This window comes from Aphis gossypii, unplaced genomic scaffold (assembly GCF_020184175.1).
Source record: "Aphis gossypii isolate Hap1 unplaced genomic scaffold, ASM2018417v2 Contig00548, whole genome shotgun sequence".
NCBI classification, from domain to species: Eukaryota; Metazoa; Arthropoda; class Insecta; order Hemiptera; family Aphididae; genus Aphis; species Aphis gossypii.
Genome location: NW_026083154.1, coordinates 44,341 through 58,765, shown reverse-complemented (window position 1 = coordinate 58,765; position 14,425 = coordinate 44,341). Strand labels below are relative to the sequence as shown.

The following is a 14,425-nucleotide window of genomic DNA, read 5'->3' as shown; positions in this document are numbered from 1 at the left end:
TGTTTTAGAAAAGTTAGTTAAAAATGGATTATCTGGGACTAAACAATGTTATTCAAAAGAACTAAAGCAGTTCTCAGTTACATTACAATACTACTCACCTAAGGCTTATTTATATGTTAGAAAAACTTTTAATAATTTACTTCCTAATCCTCGGACTTTGCGTAGATGGTACATGGTAGTGAATAGAAGTCCAGGGTTTACAATGGAATTTTTTGAATCAACTTCTAAGATGTTTAAAGACCGTTCTATTTGTTGTAATCTTGTAATTGATAAGATGTGTATACGTCGACATGTAGAAATGGATAGCCAACGTAAAATACATGGTTATATTAATATGGGAGCTGAATATTCATACGATAATGACAATATGCCTGAAGCTAAAAATGCTTTGGTATTCCTTGTAGTTGGTATCAACGGATACTGGAAAATGCACATTGCTTTTTTCTTGATTAATGGTTTAAATTAAGGCTATTGAACTCTTACGTGAAACTGGTGTGACATTGTCCTCAGTTACTTTTGATGGTGCAAAAGTTAATTTAAGAATGTGTACAGAATTAGGAGCAAGTTTTAATGTAGATAATCCAAAACCATTTATACTTAATGGTGAACAAGATAAATTGTTTTGTTTTTATGATCCTGCGCATATGTTAAAATTAATATGAAATGCTTGGAATAATAGAGTTATTATTAAGAATTTTAAGGGAGAAGAAATAAATTGGGAATACATTAAGAAACTTTATGAACTCGAGCAAAAAGAAGGGTTACGTCTAGGAACTAAACTTACAAAAAGACATATTAATTTTCATAATGTAATTATGAATGTTAGATTAGCTGCACAAACCCTTAGTAGTAGTGTAGCAGATGCATTGACCTACCTATCGCAAAATAATGATGAATTTATTAAGGCAGGACCGACATCAGAATTTATAAAATATATTAATAATGCCTATGAACAAATTTTCTACTAAACCTTATGGCAAATCAATATCAGATAACACAATACTATTTTATACAGATTTTATTGAAAAATTTATAACATACATAAAGGGATTATAATTTTCTGATGGAAAAAAAATTATCAATTCTAATAAAAACACTGGTTTTGTAGGTATGATAATGTCACTTAAAATTGCAGTAGAAATGTTTAATGATTTACGATCAAAGGAAAAACTAAATTATTTACTTACCTACAAAATTAGTCAAGATCATATAGAAACTACATTCAGTGCTATCAGAAGTAGACTAGGCTACAACAACAACCCAACATGCAAACAATTTCAAGCAGCATACAAACGCATATTAGTACATAATAGTTGGGTCTGAATTTGGCAACTGTTCTATATTGGAGAACACTAAAATGTTAACAATTAATTCATATGTAGAGGAGAAACAAATTGATGATACTTGGAAACCAGAGGTTCATCTTTTGGATCATGATTATTTTGAATCTTATATGAATATTTCAAAATTTGTTGAAGATACATCACAGTATATTGCTGGATTTGTAATAAAAAAAATATTAATATCTATCACTTGTCCTACTTGTCAAGCTTCACTAGTTACCAATAATTTAGATGATAATAGAAATACTTTACTTACTATAAAAATTTAAAAAATCGGGGTGGTTTAATCTTCCCCAGTAAAAGTGTAGTACTAGTTTGTCAAGAAACAGAAAGATTAATCTAGCTATCCACCAACTTATTTCAACAGTATTAAAAACAAATTATATTTGTTGGTTAAAATTAAACAAACTTTGTACAAGTATAACAGAGAACTTTTTTCAAACTGCCCTGATCAGGAATCATTTTTAGATACACACAAGAATCAAATTATAAAGTTAATTGTTTTTAAATATGTAGACATTCGTGTATTTCATGAAGTTCGAAAAGTGAATAATACACATATAAAATCAGGCCGTTCAAGAGCTAAATTTACTAAAATGGTACTTTTCAATCATGAATAACGACAAAATAATTAATTTGTTGGTACTGCTTAATATTACTTATTAGGTACCTATGTCGTTATTATAACTTTTTACTATTATTATTTTATTATATTGTATAATTTTTTTTTTATTATGATTTTATTAAATATTAATACATGTATATTATATATTATTGTACGTATGCACAACTATTGCATAGAAACATTGTTTATTTATTATTTAATTTTGACTATTTATAATAATTATACATCATATTATTATCTACCCATTTTATATTTATTGTAGTTTAGATAATTCCCATTTTTAAAAATGAGTGGAATATTAGAATAAAGCTGGGAGTAAAAATGTATTGATGGAATAAAAAAAAAAGACACTTTTGCTTAATGTGTTCGGGAACGTGTGATTAGGGAACATGGCCTATCCATTCTTTATTATCTATGTCTAACATAGTGTCATAGGTAGTGATATAAGTATAAAGAATCCTTTAAATATTATATGGGTTATGGAGAAAACCTTATCCAATGACTAGTTTATGACTTGAGAATTAGATTTCTTAAAAACAATCAATGGCCGAGTACTTGCATATCACTATATCAGTTACAACCATAGATAATACATAATGGATAGGCCCTGTGTATACTAGTTACATAGCGGGCAGCGTCCCGAATAAAGAAGAGAGACAGCAATATAAAAATCGTATCTTCTATCCTACTCAGCAAAAAAATATCTTTTCTTCCATGGTTTGTGTGTTTTGCCATGCGTGTTATAGCACAGTACACTGATAAGTGATAACCGATATTCTATGTCACTTGCATTTTGCGATTTGAATGGTGCGTTTAACGTTGACTTAAGTCTTAATTGTTATACGTTTGCTTTTGTTATTTTAATTATTAATTATTGAAGTTTAACTTTCGTTAATAACCAGTTCATCAATTTAATAGTGTTTTAGCTCTACTAAATATATTATAATGGTGTACTCAGTGAAATGTGTGGTCCGTGGACTTAAAAATGTGGATGCTCCAAGCATTTCATTTCATTTGTAAGTATTTAAACTATTTTAGCTGTATTTATATGATATTCTCGTTTATTTATTGCTTTTTATTTGTTGCTCATACTATTCCAATTTGTTTTTCACAGTTTTCCGAAAAACTGAAGAAAAGAGATTTTTATGGTCAAATTCTCTTGGACTGTAGGTCAACTATTGAAAAACAATAGTAAAATAATATGTTCATGCATTTTAAAACCTCTGACTATCTTATGAGTACTAGTCGTAAAGTTTTAATGTCAAATGCTCTACCAACATTAGCTGCGTCAACTACAAATGATGTGTTGAAATGTAATGATTTTTTTTGGGTTTGATTGTTTGTATTAAGACTTGATAATATACTTATCAATAATTTCAGTGAATATTGTAGTTGAATACACAGTCTGCATCACCTAATAGCTATCCTTGTACATCTTCGTCTGTTGAAACGGTGACTATTACAGATTTGGGTGTTGACGTACTTGATTGGTGTGTATTTTCAATTAACTTATTATTTTAAATATTGTACTATCTTAAACGTTTAATATTTTAGTAGTCAAACTGATAATGATAATATTGACAATTCCATCGTTTGTACAACTTCTCTACAAAATGAATTATCTCCTGATGTAGCAGATTTTGATAAGCACAAACGGTATGTATAGTAAATATATTATTTGAATTGAATTATTGACTTATTTGCTTAATATTTTAGTGATCCAATCTCAGAAGATGAAATGGCTACTCAAAAATAAGAAAATTTTGGTCTTCTTCGAGAATCGGTGATATAACTCACGATCATTTTTCTACACCATGAAAAGCTAAACGCAATTTTGCTGTAGTTAAAAACACGGTCAAAAGATTGAGTTATTCAAATAAATTATTAAATCAAAAAAATAAACGTTTATTAAAAAAAGTTGAATCTCTTAATGATGTTATTGGTCAATTGGAGAATAAATCTCTTTTAAATGAGTCATCAACGAATACTATAAAGGTAACTAAAAATCTATTTACCTTTTAAAATGTCCTTACTCATATAATTATAACTTGATGTTGTATTATATATATATATATTATTTAAAATCTATGTAAATATATACAGTACCGGATCTATAAATTATGTAACCCGGGGCACAAAATAATAATAGTGAGCCTAAAAATTAAAAATGACGAGTTTAAAATTTGAAATTTGCGCCCCTCTATGATAAGCGCCTGGGGCATGGGCCCTGGATCGCCTTCCTATAAATCTGGTACTGAATATATAATAATATATAATATATAATAATAATTATATGTTTATTATATGTTAATACATTATCTATGGCTTTAACAGTCTGCCATTGTTCATGTTGTTATGGGCTACGAGATATCTATAAGATATCTACGAGATATCAAGGCTAAGTTAGTATGACCATGCCTCTTGTCGAGGGTAATGCGGATGCTACTATGACCATGACACGTGTAGGGATAGTAAGCGCACCAATAATTATAGTGCACTAATGATGCATTTGAGATGTTATTGCAGATTCTCAAATTCGTGTCCGAATTTGCAACAACAACTACAAGGACACCTGGTTTCACCCAGAAGGCGACAACTCGACCTAAACAAGAGACGCACCACAATATATAAGGGAACCCGAAGACCAGCAACGGTAGATGTACCAAAGCTATCAACAACTGAGCACTTTCACGACACTCAGCAACTTATTTTGTTTGTTACATGTATTTTACTTATATGCAATAAAGACATTAAGTTTAACTTTCATTCGAATTAACCATTTGGATTCAAATCTGATACTGGCACGCAACAATGTCTACACTTGTATAGTTAAAATAAAAAAATATATGTCGACAAACAAGTCTTTATTTTATCAATAGTTAATTCCTATACCTATTAGTTATTACTATAATTGTTTATTAATATTACAGCATTTATTATTAAATATTATTTAAATATTATCTGAATTACTTACAAATTAGATAATATTTAAATAAATATTGGTAATAACTGTTAAAATATTTATATTCTATTATATATTTTAGGCGTTGTGGTCTGATGTATTTTAAAATATTGTTAAAGATATTTTAAATGGCAAGAAAAGAAAGTTTTGCCCAGAGTTGAGAAAATTTGCAGTAATCCTTCAATACTATTCACCACGTGCGTACACATACGTACGTAAAACATTAAAAAACATGTTACCTCATCCTCGAGCGTTGCGTAAATGGTATACAGTTGTCAATGGTAAACCAGGATTTACACATGAAGCATTTGTTGTGTTAAAAGATAAATGCGATGCTGGTCCTGTTTATTGCAACCTTACTGTAGATGAGATGTGCATCAAGAAGCATATAGAAGTAGACACCCAAAATAACGTTTTTGGATACATTGATTTGGGTACTGGAAAACATACAGATGATGTAGATGATCTTCCACTTGCTAGAAATGCACTTGTTTTTCTAGTGGTTGGCCTGAATGACTACTGGAAACTACCCATAGTATACTTCTTGATTGATGGATTGACAGGAGCAGATTGAGGAAATCTTTTTAGGAAAACTAGCAAATTCAAAACCTTTTTTTTTTGATCCCTATCACAAAAGAAAAAGTATTTGCTTTCTATGATCCAGCGCATATGATTAAACTCATTCGAAATACTTTGGGCGACAAAAAAATTATTATAAATGGTAAAAACGAAATGATCAAATGGGAGTATCAGTATATATCAAAATTATATGAAAAAGAAAAAGAAGAAGGTCTTAGGGCTGGTACAAAATTAGGTAACTTCTAAACATATTTACTATGGAAATCATAAAATGAATGTACGTTTAGCTGCTCAAGTACTAAGTACTTGTGTTTCAGATGCTCTGCTTTTTACCAAAACAAAGGATTCGTTATTTGATGGATGCAATGCAACTGCTGAGTTCTGTTTAATGTTTAACAATGCATTTGATATTCTTAATGCTCGTAAAAAATTATCAAATACACCTTTTAATGGAGCAATTACTGAAGGTAATCTCAAAAGATATGAAGCATTTTATGAAAAATTTAAAATATATGTTGCTCAATTAAAATTTGAAGATGGTACACTAGTAAGTAGTTATCAATTCAAAAAGAAAAACTGGATTCATAGGTCTTATTTTGAGTTTAAAAAATGCATTAGACTTGTATAATGTTTTAATAGAAAAAGGTGACTTGTCATATTTAATAACATACAAATTAAGTCAAGATCACTTAGAGACATTTTTTAGTGCTCTCAGAAGCCGTGGTGGATATAACGACAATCCGCATGTAGGCAGTTCCAGGCTTCGTATATTAGGTTGTTAATAGATAATTAAATTATAGCTTTACCATATGGAAACTGTTCAATTTTAGATTCTACATCAATAACATCAATTACAACTCCACAGACTCACCTTTCAAATAGTATTGAGGAAAATAATTTATTAATCTCAATACCGGATAAACAACTATTTAGCAGTATATTAAATTTAAGTCCATTGTCCATTCATCGAAGATATTACTTCATATATAGCTGGACTTATTGCTAAAAAATTGGAAACTAAATTTAAGTGTCAATATTGTATAAAAGAAATCTATGGACCCCATCAAATTAGTAACCTTGCAACAATCAAAGACCGAGGCCGACTTTAGAAACCAAGTAAAAATGTTGTGAAGATATGTCAGGCTGCAGAACAAGTTTTTCGGAAATATTCCAGAAGTGTAGCATTCTACAAAAGAGATCGAGAAATGTTAGTTCTAAAATTAAAAACTAATATTGATGTATCAATATTTAATCAAATGGAATGTGTAAATCAAAACTTACATTTAGATTTACTCAATTTTGAAACCCACCGAGATTTTCTTATAAAAACTATTGATCTCAAATATTTCAACATAAGGATTTTTCATGAAATAAGAAAGTTAAACGATTCATGCAAAATTTGTCAAAAGCTTACTAAAATTATTCATTTTACAAATGAATAAATGTTATTTTAAGTGTAATTTTGTATTTATTGCAAATAATTGTTATTGATTTTTAAAATAAATAAAACTGTAGTTTTTGTTTTTTTGTTGAATAAAATAATATAGTTGAGAAATGTACAGATTTTTAATGATTATTTTTAAGTACCTATGTTGTGATATTCAGAAATAGTGTTATTTAATGTTATATGACCAATGCAAAAAACCATTTTTAAGTATCAACAAAAGTATTTTATAAAAAACTTGAAGAAACTAATAATTATTAATTACTTTGTGCTTTTTTCTAAATGAAAAAAAATTAATTTCTAACAATGGAACAAATTCCTTTTTTACAATGAAACTGATGTTACTCAGCATTACACAATATCACGATTCTTTAATATTTATGTAAATATTAATGTTAATACTTCGTAGGTAGTGTTATACTATTTAGTGATATATTTGTCGTAGGCATATAAGTAGGTACCTATGTTAATTTTTCAAGGTAAAACCAATGGAACTCTTATTTTTATTTAATAATAATATATATCTTCCGTGCGCGGTCAAAAGGAGTTAAGAGGACGTCACACTAAAATGAGAACGTAATCAACGCTCCAGAGATAGCGTTGTGCGCTGTATTGCCGCTGTCGCAATAGCCTGTAACCACGCCCACTATCTCCGTGACTAGTAGTTTCGGGAGAGGTACATTATTATTTCATGGATAGTCGTGTTGAGCGTTTCGAGTCAATGCAATTGACCATTACGTAGATAAATACGTCGCCTATGTATTTCTAAGCACGCGGCGCGCGGCGTGCTTGCTCCTTACTTTGCGCTCACAACCTATAAGTTGACTTTAACTCCTATAAAATTTAATATGTATAATGTAAACCAATACGGAAATATATAATGTATAACACATTTTATACAACATAGTTAATATTGATAATTGTTGCACATATTATTAAAATTTAATACATTTTTAACTACCTAAGGTTAGAAAATTCAGGACAAGGCCACAAGGGTTTTCATAAGCTACAAACAAATTAAAAAAAAAAAAAATTAATTAATGTATAATTTCTGTTAAAATGTTATTATTTTAAAGAATAGAATTATAGGTACAAATAACAACTAAATCGGTAAGCCAATTTTAAACATTTGGTTAAATTTAAATATTGGCCATAATTAATTTTATTTTTTTTTATTTTTTACAGTGCGTTGTTTGTTTTCTTGTTCTTTTATAATTCGGTCAGACTCTTTAATGTCGCTTATTAATAATCTTTTTCCAAATTGTGGATTTATATGATAATAATATCATTACCAACAGTACTTTTAAATTTATTCGTTTAAAAATTAATATACTTACATAATATGTAATAAAGGCTGAATATTTTTATTCCAAAATTGTTCACAATATTTCACTTGTATACTGTAATACCAATTATCAGTAAAAATAAAAAAATGACATAATTTTCTTTTTGTTACGTGAAGTTGTGTTTGTATTTGAAAATAATAATCGTGGTTTTTTTTAAGCAGAACTACTTCCTTATTTTCATCCACAGTACAATAAATAATCTACAGAGTTTAAAATATTAAAAAATAAAATAAATTATGATTAAATATATTACTTTTCCATCACTAATAGCTTCAAATATATTTGAGTAGTCTTTGACGGAATATGGACATTTAATCTCGATTATTTCATCGTCTCCTATAAGGCCATCTAAATTAAATTAAAAAATTACAAATTTAAATACTTTTTATATAGTAGATAAGTAGACTTAATACTTTTTTTTATCAAAATTATAAAATAATAATTATGTTACCTGGGCTTGCAGCTAAATAGGGAATATTACTATCCACGCATAGACCAACAGGTTTTATATATGATCCAAATATTAAGCTGTACTTTTCTTTAGCAATTGGTTCCATAACACGTCCATACTCAATAGCTTTAATTTTACAGTTAATATTTCCGTACAAAAGTCCATGAACTATTTTTTTGCATGATGTAGAAGACCTCATTTTACATATTTTGCCCACATTCGATGCTGTTATTCGTATGCGCCTTTCGGAATGCCAAAGTTGGGATATTCCCTGATTTCTCGTCTCATTTTCCAGGGAAACTGAAATTTTAAAATGTAATTATAACTATAAAGATTGGTATGTATGGTTACTATTTTTCTGTACAGCAGGTAACAAGTAGATTATCTATATTTGTGTCTTTTAACTTTTTAATAAAATCATTTTTTTTAATTTCTAAATCTTCCAACGATAAATTATCAGGTGGCAATTCTTCAGCGAGGCCGTAATGTTCATCGGGACCTGATTTAGAAATTTTTTTTTGGGCTTTAAGAGGAAATAATTCACGTCTTCTAATATTGTTGTTTCGTTTTCTCTGAACATTTTTTAAAAACGCTTTTCCATATATTCCTATAAGTTATATTTATAATTGTTTAAAAAAAATTACAAGACATAAATAAAAATTCACATTTTTTTGTACCTGGACTTTTCTTTGTAATATGTGTATTTATTGCTCGTAAGTACTGTTTTGTATTAAACTAGGGTGACCATACGTCCCGTTTAAAACGGGATTGTCCCTTTTTTGATCATTATGTCCCGTTGTCCCGAAAAACTTCGAACGGGACGCTTTTTATCCCGTTTTCAGAAGATTGTCCCGTTTTAATCCCGTTATTTTCATATAATTAAATTATAATTTAAGAATTTTTGTAAAAGAATAAAATTAATTTAGGAACCAAATAAAACAGTTTATATTTAAAACTTGAAACCAAAGTTATAAATAACAGACTAAAATTTCCGTAGAACGAACGTCGAGTGCCGATGCCGACGAGCAGTACAAATAGTAATAATAAAATAAGATAAGCATGATACACGTCGTATAGCATATGTATTACGAATTAAAATATATAATACTATTTATAATCGATGATATATTTAGATATTATTATATTGATTAGTTCAATCAAAAATTCGAACAACAAAATATGTCGAATAGTAACGTACGAACAGTAAAGCGTTTATGTTTATTATAGCCACTACGTATCGTCTTTTTTCTTTCAATTTTTGTGAGTTGGTGCATTATTTTATTTTTAAAAATGCCAAAGAGGAGATGCACGTTCACTGTATCTTTACAGTCTGAATTTTCTTTCCTAAAAAAATGTGAAGAAATTGGAAAAGTATTTTGTACGGTGTGCAAGGCAGTATTTTCAATCGAACATGGAGGTCGCTCAGATATCAAACAGCATATGGAAAAGAAAAAGCATACATCGGCCTTATCTAGTGCTTCAAAAAGTGACAAGGTAACCTCATATTTTATTAAACAAGGGCCAGCTGGCTTAACTAGTGAAGGATTAAAAATTGCAGCAGAAGAGGGAATGTTTGCATTTCACACTATAGTACATAACCATTCTTTTAGGTCAATGGATTGCACTACTACTTTAATAAAAAAGTTACATGAAAAAAAGTTTTCTTGTGCGCGTACCAAGTGTGAATCAATTATTTTGAATGTATTGGCACCTTTTGCAATGGATCAAATATTAGACGAACTAAAAGCTGTTAATTTTGCGACGGTTATGATTGACACTTCAAATCATAAGAATTTAAAAATTGTCCCCATTCTTATTCGATATTTCGATCCTAAAACGGGAGTTCAAATAAAAGTGCTAGAATTCACTAATTTAAAAGGAGAAACTTCGGATATATTGTCGTCATATATTATGGAAATTTTAACAAGGCATAAATTATTTCACAAAATTATTGCATTTACCGGTGACAACTGTAATACTAATTTTGGTGGTGCTGCAAGGAAAGGAACAAAAAATGTTTTTACGATTTTAAACAATAATTTAAAGACTAACATTTCTGGAATTGGTTGTGCAGCTCATATTCTGCACAACGCTATGCAAACTAGTACAGATATCTTACCTATTGATGTCGAATGTATCGTTAATAAAATTTTTCAATACTTTTATATTTATACTGTGAGAGTGGAAGCATTAAAAGAATTTTGTGATTTTACAAATACACAATACAAAAACGTACTTGGAAGTGTAAAAACAAGATGGCTATCCTTACAACCAGCAGTTTCCAGAATTATTGAAATGTATCCAGCTTTAAAATTGTACTTTGACACTCAGGACAAATGCCCAACCATTTTAAAATCATTTTTTAGTGACCCCGTTGCAATAATATGGTTTCATTTTATACAAAGTCAGTTAAAAGTCGTTTGTGACACTATAAAAAGAATAGAAGGGGACAATATATCTGCATGTGAAGTATCAGAAGAATTAGAGGTTTTATGTGGAAAAATAAAAAATAGAAAAACACAAAACTTTTTAACTTCCAGTGTAAACTCGATGCTTTTAGAACTAGAGACAAAAAATAAATACACAAAAAAACAATTTATAGAGCAAACTAACCAGTTTTATGACACATTTTTGTTGTATATTGAAAAGTGGGGAAATCCATTTGAAGAACTTAAAGTATTTCGTTGGACACAACTGATAAATTGTCCGACATGGAATGATATACAAAAAAGTTTAACATTTATTTTGCAAAATAATAAACAAACCTGTTGGAATGTGGATGAAGATATTCTTTTTGATGAATATAACCATGTAGTTAATGTTATAAATGAAAATTTAAAAGAATGGCAGAATAAGTATGTTTGTGTTGAAGAAAGATGGTGTGCTATTTATAAAATTTTAAACAGTAAAAGTATATTGATAAATCATTTTTGGAAAATTGTAGAATATTCTCTAGCAATGCCTGGAACAAATGCTGCAATTGAAAGAGTATTTTCTATCACTAATGTATTATGGACGGACGAAAAAAATCGCTTTCTTGTTCCTACCATAAAATCAATTATAATTTTGAAAAATCATTTCAAAAAATATTCGTGTAATGATTTTTATGATTTTTTGCTAACACAACCAAAACTGTTAAACGCAATCAGTTCATCGCAAAAGTACAGTAACGACGCAATAGTTAATAAAGAACATGGTGAGCAATCGACATCGACCCAATAAAAGTAAACAAGTTATTTTATTAAAATAAAGCAAGGTTGTTAAAAAATATTTTGATTTTAAATTGTTAAATTGTAATAATAACATATGAAAAATATTTAAAAAAAAATATATATGTTTTTTTAGAGTATTTAAACTAAAAATTGTTTGTCCCGTTTTTTTTTTTTGCAAAACTGGTCACCCTATATTAAACGCTACTACTGCAGCTTCAATTCTTGTATTATATTTGTTGCGTTGTGACAAATTTATCCTTTTCCCTCCAATGTATTTATTAATTAGGCTGTTAAATTGTTCGCATATGTTATTGTCAACATCTACCATCAGACTACTTGAATTTATAACTAATCTATTGACTATATTATTCATCTCTATCATCATTCCACTCATTTCGGCATGTTTGACCCAAATATCTTCGTTAAGATTTTTCTTATTACAAAAATAAGTATCACACTTCGAATGCTGGCCCAAAACATGATACGGGCTGTTTAACAAATCTTTTGATAAACCTAAACATACGCAATCATTACAAAAATAAAATAGTTTACAAAAACGAATGAAACTAACTTAAGTTTAAGTTACATATTATTTTGTTATAAGACAACTGTATTCATAAATTAAATAAGAAACAATATTGACCAGGCATTATAATTTACCATTTAATTATATACTTTTTATCCATATAGCTAATTTACATAATATATGTATATTACAATTATTTTATTTATTTAAATGTTAATATAATATATAATTGCTATATTTAATATCAATCATGGTTACCCGTAATTTTAGTATTTATGGAAGTTGTTTCATTTTTACGATATCGTATAGCTTTTACAACAGCGGTGCGAAATCTCATTAGATTATTTAAAACAAATTTTCTTAAATCGATGGGGTAGTTGGTTTTCTTAGCCATTGCAGTTAATTTTTGTATATAATTGCGTAACAGGTGGTTACGACACTCAATTTTTTCAACTAGAAAATTTGGTCCATACGGCAATATTTCACATAACCTTTTTGTAACACTGCTGTCACCATCTCCTAAAATAACATTCATAACATTCATTTTTTTTTTATATATATGTATAGTAAGTATTTATTTTTTCGCTAGTGTTCTGATTTTCTGAATATATATAATTATATATCATGAAATGGATTATTGTATAAATGTTACAAACTACAATTTACCGATAAGCTTATTAAATTTCAAACCGTGCAACTCTATGCTTTTTAAAAACCCTTCTGCGACTCCGTCGGCTTCCATACACGTTGCCGATTTTTTCCAGTTAAGAAAGCAGTTATGATTCGTGGGAGTTTCATTTTTGGTTTTAGCACGACTACATATTATACAAAACCTATTCCGTATGCCAATAAATAGAATTTTTTTTGTTCTGTATCCGATAATGGTGGCCTAAATTTATTTCATGAACTATGAAGTTAAATAAAATTTGTTTTAAAGCTTTAAAAGTAAAAAAAAAAATTCTTACAACACCAGATAAAGCATCATATTTTGTTTTGTAGCTGCGTTTTGACCATTGGCCATCAGCAACTACAGTACAAAATGGAATTCCGTCATCGGCATCTACGTCTCCAGCAGTAATAGCTAACTTTTTCTCTTCTTCACCTGCTTTACGAATTTCCTCCTATGCTAAATTGTGAATGCTACTACTTAACGAACTATGAAGTCTAGAAAAGGTTGTATTTGACATACAAGGTATTTCAATTGCTGCAGAAAATTCAAATAACTGTGTTTGACCAATACCTAATTTTTAAACAAATTTAGATGTATAAATACTATAAATAAGTATTTAAATTATTATTATAACCTAGGTTAGTTGACAGTCTTTGCTAATTTGCTAAGTATCGTTTTTCGCATACGATGAATTTACGTACTTGCCACATTTTTTTTTCATTTTAGATTCTGAACGGAGTGATGAATGTATTGATGTGTGTTTTTTTTTTAGTTTTTTTGTTTTTGTGTCTGTGTCTGTGTACAGCATAACTAGTCGAAATAATGCTTCAATTTCAAACTTTGGGGGTGGTTTCCGAAGGCAAAGTGGATATCCTTGGTGCATTTTAGAGGTGAAAAGTAAACATTTTCCAACAGTTTTCAAAAAATCATTTTTTTATATGGTTGTAATTCAAAAACTAATCACTGTAAATACTTGAAATTTTCACCAAATTTTTATATTAGTGTTATCTATATACAGTTAAATTTTCAAAAAATTTTGACTTTTTTGATTTTTTTATAGGCATTTGAAATAATCAATTTTTTTTAATTTTTTTTTATAAATGTTGATAAAAATTTAGCTGGGACAAATTACTTGAAAATTTAATTGAAAGGTCCACATAACTTGTTCTAACTCTCATTCAAAAATTATAAAAATACATAGACACAATTTTTTTTTATTAGTATTTGAAGTTCAAATATTGATTGAAATTCGTCAAAATCATGATTA

The 14,425-nt window shown here is 28.5% G+C and overlaps 3 protein-coding genes across 3 annotated transcripts; 1 reads left to right on the top strand and 2 right to left on the bottom strand.

Annotated features, from left to right (window-relative positions):
- Positions 1-5,800: 5,800 nt before the first annotated feature.
- On the bottom strand, positions 5,801-9,486 carry LOC126554579 (uncharacterized). Its single transcript, XM_050209638.1, has 5 exons — positions 9,428-9,486; positions 8,751-9,357; positions 8,553-8,647; positions 8,300-8,499; positions 5,801-5,981 (listed from the first exon to the last, which is right to left on the bottom strand). Exons 2-5 carry the CDS (start codon positions 8,947-8,949, stop codon positions 5,801-5,803), a joined length of 675 nt encoding a protein of 224 aa, XP_050065595.1. The 5' UTR covers positions 8,950-9,357; positions 9,428-9,486.
- A 554-nt stretch (positions 9,487-10,040) lies between these two features.
- LOC126554583 (uncharacterized) lies at positions 10,041-11,996 on the top strand. The gene is made up of 2 exons (XM_050209641.1): positions 10,041-10,577; positions 11,529-11,996. Exons 1-2 carry the CDS (start codon positions 10,041-10,043, stop codon positions 11,970-11,972), a joined length of 981 nt encoding a protein of 326 aa, XP_050065598.1. The 3' UTR covers positions 11,973-11,996.
- A 150-nt stretch (positions 11,997-12,146) lies between these two features.
- Positions 12,147-14,206, bottom strand: LOC126554578 (uncharacterized). The gene is made up of 4 exons (XM_050209637.1): positions 13,454-14,206; positions 13,155-13,377; positions 12,747-13,007; positions 12,147-12,475 (listed from the first exon to the last, which is right to left on the bottom strand). The coding sequence occupies exons 2-4, from the start codon at positions 13,228-13,230 to the stop codon at positions 12,147-12,149; spliced, it is 666 nt and encodes a 221-aa protein (XP_050065594.1). The 5' UTR covers positions 13,231-13,377; positions 13,454-14,206.
- Positions 14,207-14,425: the final 219 nt, after the last annotated feature.

Coding starts and splice junctions, on each gene's coding strand:
- LOC126554579 (XM_050209638.1), bottom strand. CDS start 8,949: ATGAGGTCTTCTACATCATGCAAAAAAATAGTTCATGGACTTTTGTAC. Junction 8,500..8,552: donor AAGCTATTAGTGATGGAAAA/GTAATATATTTA, acceptor TAAACTCTGTAG/ATTATTTATTGTACTGTGGA. Junction 5,982..8,299: donor AAAAATATTCAGCCTTTATT/ACATATTATGTA, acceptor ATATCTTTTGAG/ATTACCTTCAGTAATTGCTC.
- LOC126554583 (XM_050209641.1), top strand. CDS start 10,041: ATGCCAAAGAGGAGATGCACGTTCACTGTATCTTTACAGTCTGAATTT. Junction 10,578..11,528: donor CCATTCTTATTCGATATTTC/GATCCTAAAACG, acceptor TGTTGGAATGTG/GATGAAGATATTCTTTTTGA.
- LOC126554578 (XM_050209637.1), bottom strand. CDS start 13,230: ATGGAAGCCGACGGAGTCGCAGAAGGGTTTTTAAAAAGCATAGAGTTG. Junction 13,008..13,154: donor GAAATTTAATAAGCTTATCG/GTAAATTGTAGT, acceptor ATGTTATTTTAG/GAGATGGTGACAGCAGTGTT. Junction 12,476..12,746: donor CATAAATACTAAAATTACGG/GTAACCATGATT, acceptor GCGTATGTTTAG/GTTTATCAAAAGATTTGTTA.